Raw genomic sequence first — 15,082 nt, forward strand, 5'->3', positions numbered from 1 at the left:
GAACGAGGGTGTCCACTACTCGTGGAAAAAACCCTCTACACCTCCAAAAGGTTGGCTTCAACACCGTTAAATTCAGCCAAGGTAAGTCTTGATGTTGGATTGATTGATGATCTTCTCGAAGTGGTAACCAAAGACCTGGACCTACCGCCATCAACAGGATTTCTGCATACCAGATTCTCCGCGGCCAAGCTGGAGCCACCAGTATAACTGGGAGTCTGCCCTGCTTGACTCTTCGAAGGACGCAGGGAATTATGGAAATGGGAGAGAACAGGTACCCTAACCTGGAGTCTCAGGGCATGGTCATTACATCGATGGCCACCGCCAAGGGGCCCCTTGCTCTTGAAGAAACCATTCCCCCGGCAGAATTGCATGCTGGGCTTAGATAGTCTGCTTCCCGGTTCTGGATGCCTGGAATAAAGACTGCGGAGATGGAGGGAACGTGGTTTTCATCGCAGGTCAAGATCCGAGCAGCCACCTCCATTGCTCCTGCACTCCTGGTGCCCTCCTGTCTGTCGACATAAGACACTGCTGTGGCGTTGTCTGATTGCAGATGGGCCCGGGCGGCCATAGAAGAATGGTCAAGGGCGCCCTATAAGGCCATTAGCATGGCTTTCAGTTCCAGTATGTTGATGGGGAAAGAGGTCTCCCGAGCAGACCAGAGTCCTGAAGACGTAAATGAAGGACCACAGCCCCCCCCCCCCCCTCCCGAAGGCTGGTGTGTGTGGATACCGAGATCCAGAATCATAGGGTAAAGGACCTGCCGACTACCAAATTGTCCCACCATCTGAGGGATTGTATTGTTTCTGGTGACAAGCGTATCAATTGGCGCTTTAATTTTTTTATGGTATCCTGACCACTTCTTTAAGAGGTCCCATTGGAAGCAGCGAGAGTGAAGTCGACCATAAAGGAAAAGTCTCAATGGTCGATGCCACCTTTCCTAGTAGGCGCATGCATAAGAGGACCAATGGTCTGCGGCAGGTCAGAACTCGTGTCGTAGCGTCCCGCAAGGATCGGGATTTGTCCTCTGGAAGGAATACCTTTTGTTTGTTGGTATCCATTATCAGCCCCAGAAATGTCATTTTTCTGGCAAGGAGCTAATTGGAATTTTGACCAATTTATGAGCCACTTGTGCATCTCCAGGATCCTGATGGTGAGCTACAGATGTTGGTCTAGCAGGTGAGCAGAGGCAGCTTTGATTAGTAGAACGTCCAGGTAGGGTACGACTTGTACTCCTCTGAAATGAAGACAAGCCGCCATTACTGCCATTATTTTTGTAAACACCCATGAGAGGCCAAATGGGAGAGCTCTGAACTGGTAGTGAGAAGGTCCCAATATGAATCTGAGGAGGGCCTAATGTGCCTTCCAGATAGGTATGGGGGATTCCTTTCGAAATCTGTCCATCTGCAGGTTCAACTGTTTTAGGTTCAGGAGAGGGCGGAAGAGCCATTTGGCTTTCGGACCAAAAAGAGGTTGGAGTACAAACCCTGTCTTTTTTGGTGTTCCGGGACTTTGCGGATAACTCCAGCGGAAAGAGGCAAAACAGAGGAGCATTGCCTGTCCTCTTTGTGGGTCTCAGGGTAAGTTGGTTACGAAGAACCGATGAGGGGCTGGACCCATCAGGTCTACTATGTATCCTCGTCATTATGCTGCGAATCCAACGGTCCTCCAAGGACTCTAACCACTGATCTTTGAACAGAAGCAAGACGTCCCCCCCCCACTGTCGCCACCGCAAGAAGAGGGGGGGGCTTCAACCTGCCAGCGATTGGGAGAAGGACGGTTCGTGGAGGAGGATGAAGACCTACCTCGGTGCGGGTGTTCTCTGGTGCCAGATGGTCTGGACCGGTGTGTCTGGCCCCGACCAGATGAATGTTTTAGTGGTACTTAGCCTACTATAAGGCTAAGCTGTCTGGAGCAGGAGAGGTCTGTCAGCAGCTCTGCATATTCCCCTCAAAAAGCTGCTGCCTTTTTCCTGGGCAGTTCTTGGCGCCCTGAGAGAGTCCAAAGCTTCTCTGCAGGCGGGGGAGCTCTATTATCCGTAGCTCTCCCTGTCCTGCACATGCTCCTCATTTAAATAGTAATGCCGGCAATGGCAATTTGCTGCTTCTTAGAAAAGGACTTGGTACACTCGAGAAATGGCAGCCTCCAAAGCTATTGATTATCAGCGTTCTCCATCACTCGTGGCAAAGCCGGTAATCGTGTAACAATCAGTGCGACAGCGGTTTTATGAGACACCTGTCAGCACTGAGAAAAGATAATAAAAATTATCTGCCGTCAGTGAGCCGTCCAGCTCTCCGATAGCTGCTCCTTTCCCTGAACGAGTTTGCTCTATGTGATAGGACAGAGCACACTTCTGTAAAGGAATTAAATAAAAGTGAAAAGTTAAATAAAGTATTTTAACTAAAGAAAGAAAATACCTAGCATAAGTAAGCCGAACTCCCATGGGCACTCAACTAAAACTGAAGAGGCTACAGGGGGGTTACAGAGGGGAGGGGTTTGTCAGCATGACACATTACCAAGTTAACTAGTTAAGTGCCAAACTCCACTTCCCTCACACAACCCTTGGTAGCAGTGTCCCCCAGGTAGGAAGAAAGAAATGTATTTTTATTTCAGTCTTCATCACTTTCTTTGTACCCGCTATGGAGCCTTCTCAGCCACAGTCCTGTTTGCCTTCAAAACTTGGGGGAAGTAAAACGTTGAGAAGGGTCACTGAAGGGTTGGCCCTGATGTCAAGAATACCCGAGGAAGAGCAATCCTGAAATAAATGCCCACTGAGGGAAGAGAAACTGAATACATTCCTGTCTGTTCTGCCACCCCTCTGCAGCGTGCCCCATGGTAATCCCAAAAAACAACCCTCTTCCTCTCAGCACTTACATTTCAGTGTAGCTTAGTTCATACTGGACCCAATAACTCAAGATAAAGTTGCTTACCTCCTTAATTACCAACTCAGACTACCTACATTATACAATGGTTCCAAACGAAAAGGGCACCAATCATAGCCCAAAAAATATGGAGGCACCTTTTACCATGACTCTTGCCGACTGCAGTAAAGAGCAATCACTCCTACCCAAGTGAACTAACCAAAATTGCTGGTTAAGAGGGGCATAGTAGCGGAGGAGTGTAGGGAACAAAGAGTTAAGTGCCTAAACTCCTAGTCCCACCTACTATACCCCAATGTCTTGCAGTGTCCCCCAATGGTAGGAAAGAGAAATAGTGGCTGCCTATCAGACATGGAGCTACCAACAGTAACATCCTCTCGGCCGCTCGGCTCATTTTCCTTTCTCGCCGCTCCTCTTCTGTCTCCCCCCCTCTACCAATCCCTCCACTGGCTCCCCATCCCCTACAGAATAGTGTTCAAGCTCCTCACTCTTACTTTCAAGGCCCTCTCCAACTCCACTGCTCCCTACATCTCCAACCTTATCTCCATTCACGCTCCATCCCGCCCTCTTCGTTCGGCTAACGACCGCCGCCGCTCTTCCCCCCCTGGTTACCTCCTCCCATGCTCGCATCCAAGACTTCTCCCGCGCTGCCCCCCTCCACTGGAACCAGCTCCCCCGCTCCATCAGAACTTCCCCCAACTTGTCCAGCTTCAAACGGGCCTTAAAAACCAACCTCTTCCTTAAAGCCCTTCAGTCCCCCACCCATTGACCTCCTCCCAGTCTCCCCCAACCCGCCTCCCACCTTTTCATTCTCCACTCCCCACCCCTCTCCGTTCTCCCCATTCCCTCCTCCTACCATTGTGTCGTTGTCCGTCCTACCCTCCCCTTAGATTGTACGCTCCTCCGAGCAGGGCCTCCTCTCCTTCTGTTCTCCACCACCTTAACTCTGCTCTCCAGCTCCTTGTCTCCTCCGTGAGATCCTCTGGCCCCTGTCTCTACCCCGCTGGGGGCTCTCACCTCTAATCTAGCTGTTCATTGAGCTTCTGAGTTACTGTGATTTCTGTTAACTGTACTGTGCTGTCTCACCCTGTATCGTGTTTCTGTCTGTCCCTGTACTGCGCTACGGATACCTAGTGGCGCCCTATAAATAAAAAAAAATTAATAATAATACTCTTTCCATCACAGACCTGTCATAAATAACAGTAACCCCTCCAACCATTGGTTTTCCACTAACAGCAAACATTGCTTTTAAATTGTAATTTTAGAAGCCTAAATGTCTGGGAGCACCCAAGGCGAAGTTTAACCTACCTCTTCCTCTAAACTATAAAAATATATATATATAGTAGAGCAGGGGCTCAATAAAGCCCATGCTCATCTTGTACTTTGCTCCCACCCCTCATTTTCTGGGACTGGTTTGGCATGTATCTATGGTAGCTGTGCCTCCCACTATATGACAACCATTACAAAAGAAAAAAAAAATCCCCCGTTTGAGATTACATGTCTTACAAGCAGTCAGTCAGTTCCTAACAGCGTACATTGGAGCCATTCACATACATAAAGCACCTACCGGAGTTTCCTCCGCTGAACTATTCTGGTTAGGAGCCACATACATCGAATCAGTCTGACCGCTGCTTACTGCTCCAAGGCGGTGTTTTGCAGGTAATTTATTGATGACATAGGATCCCTGGGTGAGAGGTTTGGACATTGCCTGTAGATTATAAGAGTAAGAACAAGCAGACAATATAATAAGAGTGTATGTATAGATTTTGAGAGAGAAAACTTTACTTTCTGAATAAAAAGAAAGCATACGCCATTTGTAAGTTGGTTCTAATTTCTGATTTATACCAGACAGCCACTGCGTTGACTAAACTAACATTCATGAGCGCACACTATCAATTTATTAAAAACCAACTACATTTATCAATTGTCCATATTTCATGAATATTTGCTGAAGTGCCTTAATAAGTCTAGTTTCTAAAGCCACAATAGTGAATAAAACTAAGCTTGTTGCATTTGAAATCATTCTCAACACCAGAACAGCAATAACATTATTAGCATAAGTAGGCAAAACAGATTTCCAAATATAAAAAAAAAAAAAAAAAAAAATTGATGAAAAATTGGATATTTGAGGAGGATGCTTACATTAGAGACAATTTACATTACACCAACAGCAAGTATTATTATTTCATTAAAAGTCTAAGTACACAAGTTGTCTAGGAACAATAGAGGCAGCCATTTTGCAGGCTGATCAAAAACTCACAGGAATGCAGCCCCATCCATTCTTTAGGAACAAGACATTACTGAGGCACTTCAAGAACAATTCTCATTATGTGACCAACTGATTCATGAGACTAATTACTTTGTTGCTAAGAAACAGGCTGCATTCATGTATATAAGATCAGCACCACTGTGTGTATATTAAAAGAGCTCTTTAAATAAGAGTAGCAACACATTCATCTTTCATGTAAAACAGACAGCATGCTGTGGCCTTACCTTTTGTAGATGCCCCTGTCCAGCTTGAATAGATGTCTGTATTGTGTGCACTGTATGGTGGTGTGCCATATGCTGTTGGGGCTGCTGAGATGGTTGCTCATTGTTTTCTCTGTGCCAAAGCACCCGAATGAACCGGTTGTTTAAAACGGCTTCTATATTGGATATCGCTCTCCTGGCTTCATCATTTGTCAAATATTGGATGAGTGCACCTTCTGGATCTCCTTGGAAAGCAACCTTAAAATGTAGAAAGAAAAAATAAATAAATAAATAAAATATATATATATATATATATATATATATAACACACACACAACTAAGTGATCCATGAATAGGATTATATGAAAGACATTTTAGTGCGAGTTTGAGCCATATTTTGCTCTAGGTAACTTGTCTTATAAATGGAGATTATCCATCTTGATGTAGCTCTCAGGTCCCTGTATTGGGATGAAATATACATAGACATATTTTGCACGCCGATACACTTTATATCCACTGGTATTCAAGAGTTTAAAGTATAAAGCAATTTTTAAAAAGGTTATCCGTGGTGGACAGAAACAAATGCAGTCCTCCCAGCAGGAACTTCAGCAGGTGTGAACTGGATAGTGCAAGCAGCTTGTTGCTCTATTCAGAGTAAATCACTGATGCCAACTAGTTGATGCAGTGAGCTATTGCGCGGGAAAATGGCTAAATACACTATGGTAGAGTGTATCTAGCAAACCATTACAAAAAGGATAATTATAGTTGCAAAATAATTTTATAACAAAAAAAAAAAAAAAAGGGTATACAAATCTCTTATGTACAGGGAAAAGAATTAGACAGTTTTAGGACATTATTCATCTCCCTTTCACCCTTTAACTCCCTTTCACTTCTCAGCCTTTCAGACTATGGACAATTCAAAAATGTGATACCACACTCCCCAGAGATATCAAACCCATTACTGTCATATGCCAGCCTATTGAAATCTAACTCTGGTGAGATTACAAAGTGGAGGTTTAAGAGACTTGTTAAAGCACAGTAAAATGGGAGGAGTTAAAACTGAAAAGTCAAAGAATAAAACTAAGCCATGTTACAATCATGTTCATGTTTCCAGGTATATATGTAGCAGAGTGGTTACCATTCCAGCATCTGTGCTTATTACAGCACAGAGATCATGGATTGGATTTCAACTATGTAGTTTGTATATGTTCTCCTTATTTCTGGGTGTGTTTCCACTGGGTACTCCAGCTTCCTCCCATGCTATACAAACACACCAGCAAGTAACAGGCTTCTGACAAAAAAAACAAAACTGACCCTAGTATTTGTGTTTAGTAGGGAATTTAAACTGTAAACTTCAATGGACGGAGGACTAATCTGAAGGATTCCATAAAATAGCAGCTGATTTGGTGCAGTATGAATGGGGTATTAGATGTCTGTCTTACCATCTGCAACAATGTCAACTGCTTGGAGTTCTATTAGGACATTGCACTTGGCTACAAGCCAGCAAAAACAACAAAACAAAAAAAACAGTAAAATAATATTCACTAAGACCACACCCTTCTGAAGAACAGAAACAGTTTGAAATGAAAGAAGCCCATTACTCCGTTTCCATGGACGTGCCCAAAAATGCCTTTAGCTGCAATTATAGACTCACCTGTATGTTAACTATGGTACCAAATTTGCTGAAGTGCTCGTTCAATTTGGTAATGTTGTTTAGATCCTGAGGAATCTTTCGGACTTCAAGTTTGGTATTCGTATACTGAATCTTTTTCCCAAAGCCTAGCTTGTTGTGATTGTTATTTCCTTGCCTGGGAAACGGAAGATGAACAATGTTACATTAACAAAAAAAGCTGTGTAATTGTGCAGGTAACCTTAAAAAAACATGATTTGGTTAATTTATACCCCATTCATACTGCACCAAAATCCCGGGTTTTTGCCGGGGCGAACTCAAACGACCCGGGTCTTGGTGCAGTATGAATGGTACAAGTCCAAAATCCCAGGTCTAAAAACCCGGGTCTTCAACCTGGTATTTATCGAGGGGTAATTCCCGGGTCGGACCCAGGTTGCCTGCCTTATGAATGGTGCAACCCGGGTTTTTCAACCCGGGTTGCACAGAAAACAAGCCGATTGGCTGTCTGCCTGTCTCTGGAGGATGATGTCCTCGGTGGGAGCCCCTGGAAGATTCTAGAAGGAGTTTAGGAGAAATGGTGGATGGTGGAGTTCTCTGAAAAAGTGTGTATTAACAGCAATTATGACACACTGGATGGAGGAAGAGGTTCGTGAGCTGCTGAATGTCAGAGGGGAGGAAGAAATTCGAAGGCAAGTGACTGGGACTGTGAAGGATGCCACAGTGTACTACAACATCGCCAAAATACTCACACAAGTGAACAGAACATCAGATAAGAAAAATCCACTGCTAGAAGGAATCTCTCCCACTGTGCTCAGTTAGAGCAAACTCACCAAGAGTTCTCTCAACAAGTAGCCTAGCAATATATTTCAGGGCTAGAATTCAACTGTATGTGATGTGCCGGCAGACTTCACTTTGATGACCGGCTGTGCATATTATGGTAAGGAATCTCCACACTTGTGTGGTGCAAAGACAAATGAGCGGAGATACAATGCCGCAGAATACCATTGCAGATCATTCCAAAGGCAATCCGCGACACACCACTTTCAATTGAATTCCCAGATACCGCTTGATTATTCACACAGTAAACAATTATTTATTTATTTTTAATTGAAATGAGAAAAAAAAAAAAAAAAAAATCACATGTCCCACTGCTAGAAAAATGCCAAAACCCAAAAAATTAGGAACCTCCATCAAACAAACTGTGAGCAGACATGCAAACTGCTACTTATATTTCCCTTCAGCATGCTACCTATCCATTAGTACAGGTTAAAATAAGTACATACAAGCAACCAAATACTTGATATATGTAGACAGATATTTTCAATTTAGTAATTCCCAATAATTTAGCCATACAGCCACTCTGACTTTATAAACCTTGTAGTTGCTCTGTATAGGTAAGCTACACCATAGAGTTCAGTATTCTATACTTCGCATGGATCAAAGCGAACCAGCTGTTTGCAATATTGATCTATGGCCACAACCTCCAATCCTTCAAAAGCGCACTAAAAAGCAAAAAAAAAAAAACACAAAAAATCTCACCTTTTCAGGCCTTGCTATCCTACCACCTCCTCTTCTTTTGCTTGCCATCTCAATTTCTCCCAGTTGGGCCTACGGTGTCTCATCACTCCTCCCTCTAGAATAATCTCTCGCAGACAGGGTCCCTTCTACCTTTTGACCCATGTCTGTCTGTCTGTCTCCCTTGTACGTCCGGTCATGTTTTGCTGCACTCTGTACAAGTCCCCATAGCATTACTCACACTCATCTGTGCCAGTTATGTGTATTAACTCATCTATTTGTTACTTGCTTCTGTATCCAGTGCTACGGAATCTGTTGCGCCTTATAAGAGGCTTTATATACATACAATAAATCTGTTTCTCTAATTTCTTCTGGGGGACACTGCTTACCATGGGGTTATGTGAGGGGGAGGAGGAGTTGGCACTTAACTATAGCTCACAGAATTAACTAGTTAACACTTATTGTTCCATGTCAGTGCATCCAATGCATGTGAACACAGCTGAAAACTCATCTAAATGGGGGATGCATAACAAATAAATGCAGCTGACTTTCTACAAACTACGCATTATGGCGCTGGCCTCAATTAGGCAGCGTTCCATTTTTGTCCAACACAATAAAAATAAAAAAGCAAAAAAAAAAAACCCCTAAAATAAATAAATAAAAAATATATATATATATATATATATATATATATATATATATATATATATATATATATATATATATCTCAAAAGCAACTAAGCACACACACTGTGGCTTATTTTGGCAGAGTTTAAATAAACAAAACAAGCTTCACATACTCTAAGTTTTTACATACCCTTAAGGATGTAACATCTCCTGCCGTCTACTACTGAATAGGAAGGGAGAATTATGTAACTCCACGCTCTGCCCACACATTTCCTCTTAAGCCTCTATTGTATTAGTTGACATGGTTGCTAAATACATTGAGAGCAAAACTTAATTTAAAAAGGTTGCAAAGTCCTTACTTGTCCAACCACGGTTTCTTTGCAAAAGGACCATCATTCATGCTTCCAAGTACTCTTTTCCTTTCCGGTTCAACAACCACTCGGTTAAGGTTGCTGTTTACATGAGCAGGAGGTGATGGCTCTGTCTGTATGACAATATTTGCAGCTAGAATTGTAAAAAAAATATTTTTTTTTTAGTTCACTTGTAACATTTAAGTGCCAACTAAACATAGAAAAATAATTTTGCACACAAAAATGCTCATATTACAATATTTTAGAACTTTACTTTGGTCAATTGATATACAATACCCCAGATTTTCATTGAACTGGGGAAAGAACCCAAATAATGTGTAAGATGGAAGAAAATTTCTGCAGTTGCCTTCAATCATTGGGGAACACTGGGTTATAGAGTGCAGGGACAGGAGCTTGGCCACTTTTAAATTTGCCTCTAAAAACTCAAGCTCATCCTCTACAGTCTGGGAGCCTGCCAGAACCTTCTGTATGCACCAGGAGACATAGGTCTTAAAGATCCTGAATTCATTTCTGTATGAAACCAGTTTCCTTGCTTTAAGACTTGAGGATAATGGATTCAAGAGCCAGCCAACGCAACTGATGCAGAAGGAACCTCACCTAGCAGGTGTGCTGAAATGTGAGTTTTTTTGCTTTGAGTTATATATGTATTAACTCCAGAACATATATCTATGCAACATCGTTTGTCTATTGGAATTGTTTTTAACAGCTACTTGCTATATATTTATGTGATTTTTTACTTCACTTTGTGATTACTCAGCAATACACAATATTGCAATACAAATCATCTTGGCCTATATTTCTTTCCACCTATTTACCCCCTTTTTTTCCTCTTTTTGCGCTGGGGATAAAATTATACTCACAGAAGCCTAACTACCAGAGGGAACAGGTAAAACAGATGGAAGTCCCAGTGTACTGATATGGCATCTAGTAGCAACAGCTGTAGATTTCCTGTCCAGGATCAGTATTGCTCCACCATGTCGTTCAACCAGGATGCCACCATTCAGAGGATAAAAGGCATACCCGAGAAAATGGCACTCATCACAAGATTCTGAAAGTTACTTGTACGGCCAGCCCACTCTTGGTGCCTTCCTAAAGATTGTTGTACGCCACCACCACAGCATAGTCTGACTGGATGGTAACGGCCCTTCCTCCCAAAAATGGGTGTGCTCTGACTAGGGCATTGAAAACCAGTCCAAAGACTCTGAAAGGGGCACTATCAGGCGACAACCCCCCCCCCCCCCCCACCTCCCCACCTGGCACCTGTAGACAACAAATGTCCATTTCTAATCGCGATGGGGCATCCACTAATGAGGTTGTCTTCCCTCAGTCTCCAGGGGAGCAACCAGCACACCCTTGGAGACAGTCTGATGAAATGGCTGGTCAGCTGATGTGAAATTTGCTCCATTTTGAAATAAGTTTGATCTGGAACTCCGAGTGGAACTGTGCACTGCCTCCATGGTGGAGACCATCTTTGCCTAGGATTCTCAACATAAAGTTAATATGCAAGAGTCTGAACTAACCAGTTGTTAACAAGTCACTGTAAGAAGAGGAATAAGTCCTCTGGCAAAAAACCCTCTGCTTACAAGTATTTAAGGGCAGTCCCAAGATGACCATCCTGGAGAATGCCCCGCATTCATCTGTAAAATGTCCAGATAAGGAATGAGTCACCCCCTGGATCTTGTTGAACATAAAAGGCACTGGCAACCATCTAAAAGTCAGCGCCCCAACATAAAAATGTTGAAACAGTACAGCGAATTTGAGGAAGTACAAATATTCCTCCCAAATAGTGACATGCAAGTACACATTCTCAATGTAATGGACACCATGGACTCACCCTCCTGCATACTGTAGATGACAGTCCTCAAGGACTGCATCCTGTACTTGTCAACCCAAAATTGAATATTCATGGATTTCATATTTAGAATGGGACGAAATGTCCTCTCCAGTTACTGAACCAACATGACATCTGTGTAAAAGCCAAATTCCTTCTGCTCTTCCAGAACTGGAACCCCCCCCCCTACTCCTGAGGAGATTAATTAATGGCTTCCTGCAAAGCAAAATGCTGCGCTTTGTTTAAAGGAAGGCCAGCGATGTAAAGCAGTTTGAGCAGGATCCTCCGGAGATCTAGGATATATGCCCAGGAATCTGTAGTGAAACTGAACCACCAGTCCCAGAAGCAAAGCAGACTGCTTCCTCCATGTGAGGTCCCACGTGGTTAACCTGTGACATACTGACCGAATTGGACCCAGGCTTGGTAGCTGAATGCTTAGCTACCGAAGCCAGTTAACCTCTCTGATGACCACCACAAGGTGCAAAGGTTTAATCTCTGCATGTCTGACTAACTTCCCTGAGGGATGAAAGGAGTGACAACTAGAGGCCTTGAGTCTGAGCATGAACAGGGAGATGAAACCCCCCCTTCCTTCTCCCCAGTACAGAGCAAAGCTGTAGCACACAAAGTCAGACTAAATGTGCACTTCAAAACGAAGTTCAGAGCAATGTGACCAAAAGAATTCTAGTAATAAACAGCCCCCTAAGGAAAAACTGCTACTGTTGTAGTACACCATTGGAGAGGTGTTTATCCTGACAATTTTGTGCTTTAGGAGCTCTAACAACAGTCTTGTTATTGGATAAACCCCACAATCTACATTAGAGAGAGTATGAGACAATTTGTACAGCCTGTAGTAGACATGGCAAGACACACCCACTGATATTTCTAAGTTTTTCCTTTACCTATATATTACGATGTAATGATCAATAGTCAAGCTTTTAGCAAAGCTATTATTGTTATATCCATCATTGGTCCTGTCCTGTTTTTATCTGTGTTAATAAAGAAATTTCTTTATGTTCCAGTGGGAACTTTGTATGTTTTTACATAAATGTCCTTATAGACACGATCTGTAGGTCCATTTTCTAGCGCTGTCTAGCTTTTCTTGTGAGAGCTATTCAGTCTACAGTTTTGGCAGGCTTGACTCTAAGAGTGTGCTGGATAGGGTATCGCAATTGCCCCAGGACAGCCCCTCCAACTCCATCTTGTGCCTAGTGTGGTGATGCCTGTAATGGGTGCCCACAATCCTCTGGCATCAAGGAGTTACTACTTCCCTGCACACCTCAGCACAGGTATGTGACTTAAATTTGGAGACTGCTTCCCTCTACGGGAGAGGAGCTACTAACCTTAATACTGTGCCTTTAGTGCACAGCCCAGTGCTGATCCCGACATGATGTCGCTAGAGGCACAGGGATTCCAGAAACTACCTGCGTCCAGTGACCTGGTCATCCCCAGATGCAATCCCACTTCAGGAGTGGGCAAATGGATCTACCATCTGTGGTACTTCCTCTGCCCACTCCAAGCATCCTGCAGCCACCAATGTTCACTGAGATCAGCAAGTGGAAAAATAAAAGTAAAGTTTTAAAATAGAAGGCAGGTTTTTACTAAAACGGGATTTTTATACTTACGTAAAATCCGTTTCTCTTAGTCCATTGGGGGACACCGGGGATATTGGGGTATAGAGTAGGGACAAGCGAATTAGCACTTTAAACTTTAGTTTAACTAAGCCCTAGCTCCTCCCCCTCTATACCCCACCTCCTGTCAGAGCCTCAGTCTATGTTTAACCAAGCCCACAGAAAGTGAAGATAGAGAGAAAACAAGAAAAGAGAATAAACTTAACAAAACATTCTCTTAACAAGACTACATGTCAAACAGAAAGAGAAACCAGAGCATTAAGGGTGGGCGCCCAGTGTCCCCCAATGGACTAAGAGAAACGGATTTTACGCAAGTATAAAAATCCATTTTCTCTGTCATCCTTGGGGGACACTGGGGACATCCCAAAGCTGCGTCACGGGAGGGAACGCTCAGAAGAAACGGCACAAAGCACCTCTCTCTCTCAAAACCTGCATCCCTGGATGCAGACACAATAAAACCTAGTAAATGTGTGTACAGACGACCACGAGGCCGCTTTACACAGCTGTTCACTGGAGGCACCATGGGGGGCCGCCCAGGAAGCACTTACAGATCTTGTAGAATGCGCCCGTAGATTATCTGGGACAGGCTCCCCAGCCCCACTATAAGCCTGACTGATAACCGCCGTAATCCACCTGGCAATAGTCACTTTAGAAGCTGGCCAACCTCTTTTGTGAGCATCATAGAGAATAAAAAAAATCCTCAGTCTCGCGCAGTTTCTGTGACCTTTTTACATAAACTCGCAAGGCACGGACGACATTGAGATAACGAATCGACTCAGTTATCTGAAGACAAGTTATGAGTCAGGGCAGGAATGACAATGTCCTGATTTAGATGAAATCTAGACACAACTTTAGGAAGGAAAAGGGCTTGGTTCTTTATGAAAAACAATCAGAGGAGATTTGCAAGATACGCACAGACCTCATGACTCGAGGTCCCTTTCGTCATCTAGGTTTGCAACTTCTGGCTTTAACGGCGTGGTTGTTGAAGCCATGATCCTAAGAGCTAAGGGTTTTTCAGATCGGGTGGTGCAGACCATGTTCTGTGCTCGGAAAAACCGGCTTTGGCAAAAATATATCATCGAGTCTGGAAGACATATTGGCTGGTGTGAAAAGAAGGGATATCCTACTTCTTTTCACTTGGCCAGGTTACTTAGGTTCTTGCAGGACGGCTTGGATGCAGGTGTGCGTCTTCGTTCTCTTAAGGGTCAAGCATCAGCTCTTTCGGTCTTCTTTCAAAGAAAACTTGCTGTCATACCTGATGTGCAAACTTTCATTCAGGGTGTTTTCCATGTACAACCTCTATATGTTCCGCTGGTTCCACCATGGGATTTGAATTTGTAGCATCCGCCTTTTGACCTTTGAATACTGTGGATTTCAAATTTCTAACCTGGAAAAAGTTTTTTCCTTTTGGCCATATTTTCGGAACGCAGAATTTCAGAGCTTGGCTCCGCCGTATGTGAACAAGCAGCTGCTGTTTCACACGGCGTGCTCTCCGTGGGGCGACAGGTTACGCACAGAGCCTGCGCGCCTGACTGCCCAGACGTTAACTTAGCGTGACAGACAGCACAGGTGAAACTCAGCATAGATGTAACACCAGCCCTACCACGCATGGATTTTACCCTCTCTGTGTTGTGTTTGTTTTGTCCCATCTGTTAACATGTCAGTATAATAAAACACAATATAGATAACAAGCAGCAAAAAAAAAAACCCAAAAAAAAAACTTAACAGAAAGTGAGCCTGCAATACAGCCAATAAAGCCCCAGAGTGTAAAAGCCAAACTTTTGAAAATCACCCCCCCCCCCCCCCCAAACCTTTACCTTACAGGACTCAGGACAAAAAAGGGCAGAAGCTGTAGCTATAAAATGGCTGTCTACAAGGAGTGAGAGACCACCATGGGGAAAGTGCATTGGGGGAAACCACCCCCAGGGCCCTGCACTGGATTGGCTATCGTCCAACATGACAACCTCCTCAACCAATCCAGCGCCTAGCAGGGATCACTAGCCTGACCCAGTTCCCTGAGCTAAAAATAGAACTTTTCTCTTTTAAAATGACTGCCCTTAATAAAAATCGGCCTGCTCAGGGAACAACTGCGATTTTCTACCCCTCCAGACAGCGCACCGCCGCTTCAATCAAGC

At 43.7% G+C, this 15,082-nt stretch overlaps 1 protein-coding gene across 3 annotated transcripts in view; it reads right to left on the bottom strand.

Annotated features, from left to right (window-relative positions):
* Window positions 1-15,082, bottom strand: part of RBM27 (RNA binding motif protein 27) — a 78,326-nt gene that overhangs the window by 41,159 nt on the left and 22,085 nt on the right. For all 3 annotated transcript variants that reach the window (XM_075209673.1, XM_075209674.1, XM_075209672.1), the window contains 4 exons: window positions 9,477-9,621; window positions 7,000-7,153; window positions 5,370-5,603; window positions 4,444-4,584 (listed from right to left, as the gene is read on the bottom strand). In XM_075209673.1, coding sequence (XP_075065774.1) covers window positions 4,444-4,584; window positions 5,370-5,603; window positions 7,000-7,153; window positions 9,477-9,621 — 674 coding nt within the window. The remainder of the gene's footprint in view (window positions 1-4,443; window positions 4,585-5,369; window positions 5,604-6,999; window positions 7,154-9,476; window positions 9,622-15,082) is intronic.

This window comes from Mixophyes fleayi, chromosome 4, assembly GCF_038048845.1.
Source record: "Mixophyes fleayi isolate aMixFle1 chromosome 4, aMixFle1.hap1, whole genome shotgun sequence".
Classification (NCBI taxonomy): domain Eukaryota; kingdom Metazoa; phylum Chordata; class Amphibia; order Anura; family Limnodynastidae; genus Mixophyes; species Mixophyes fleayi.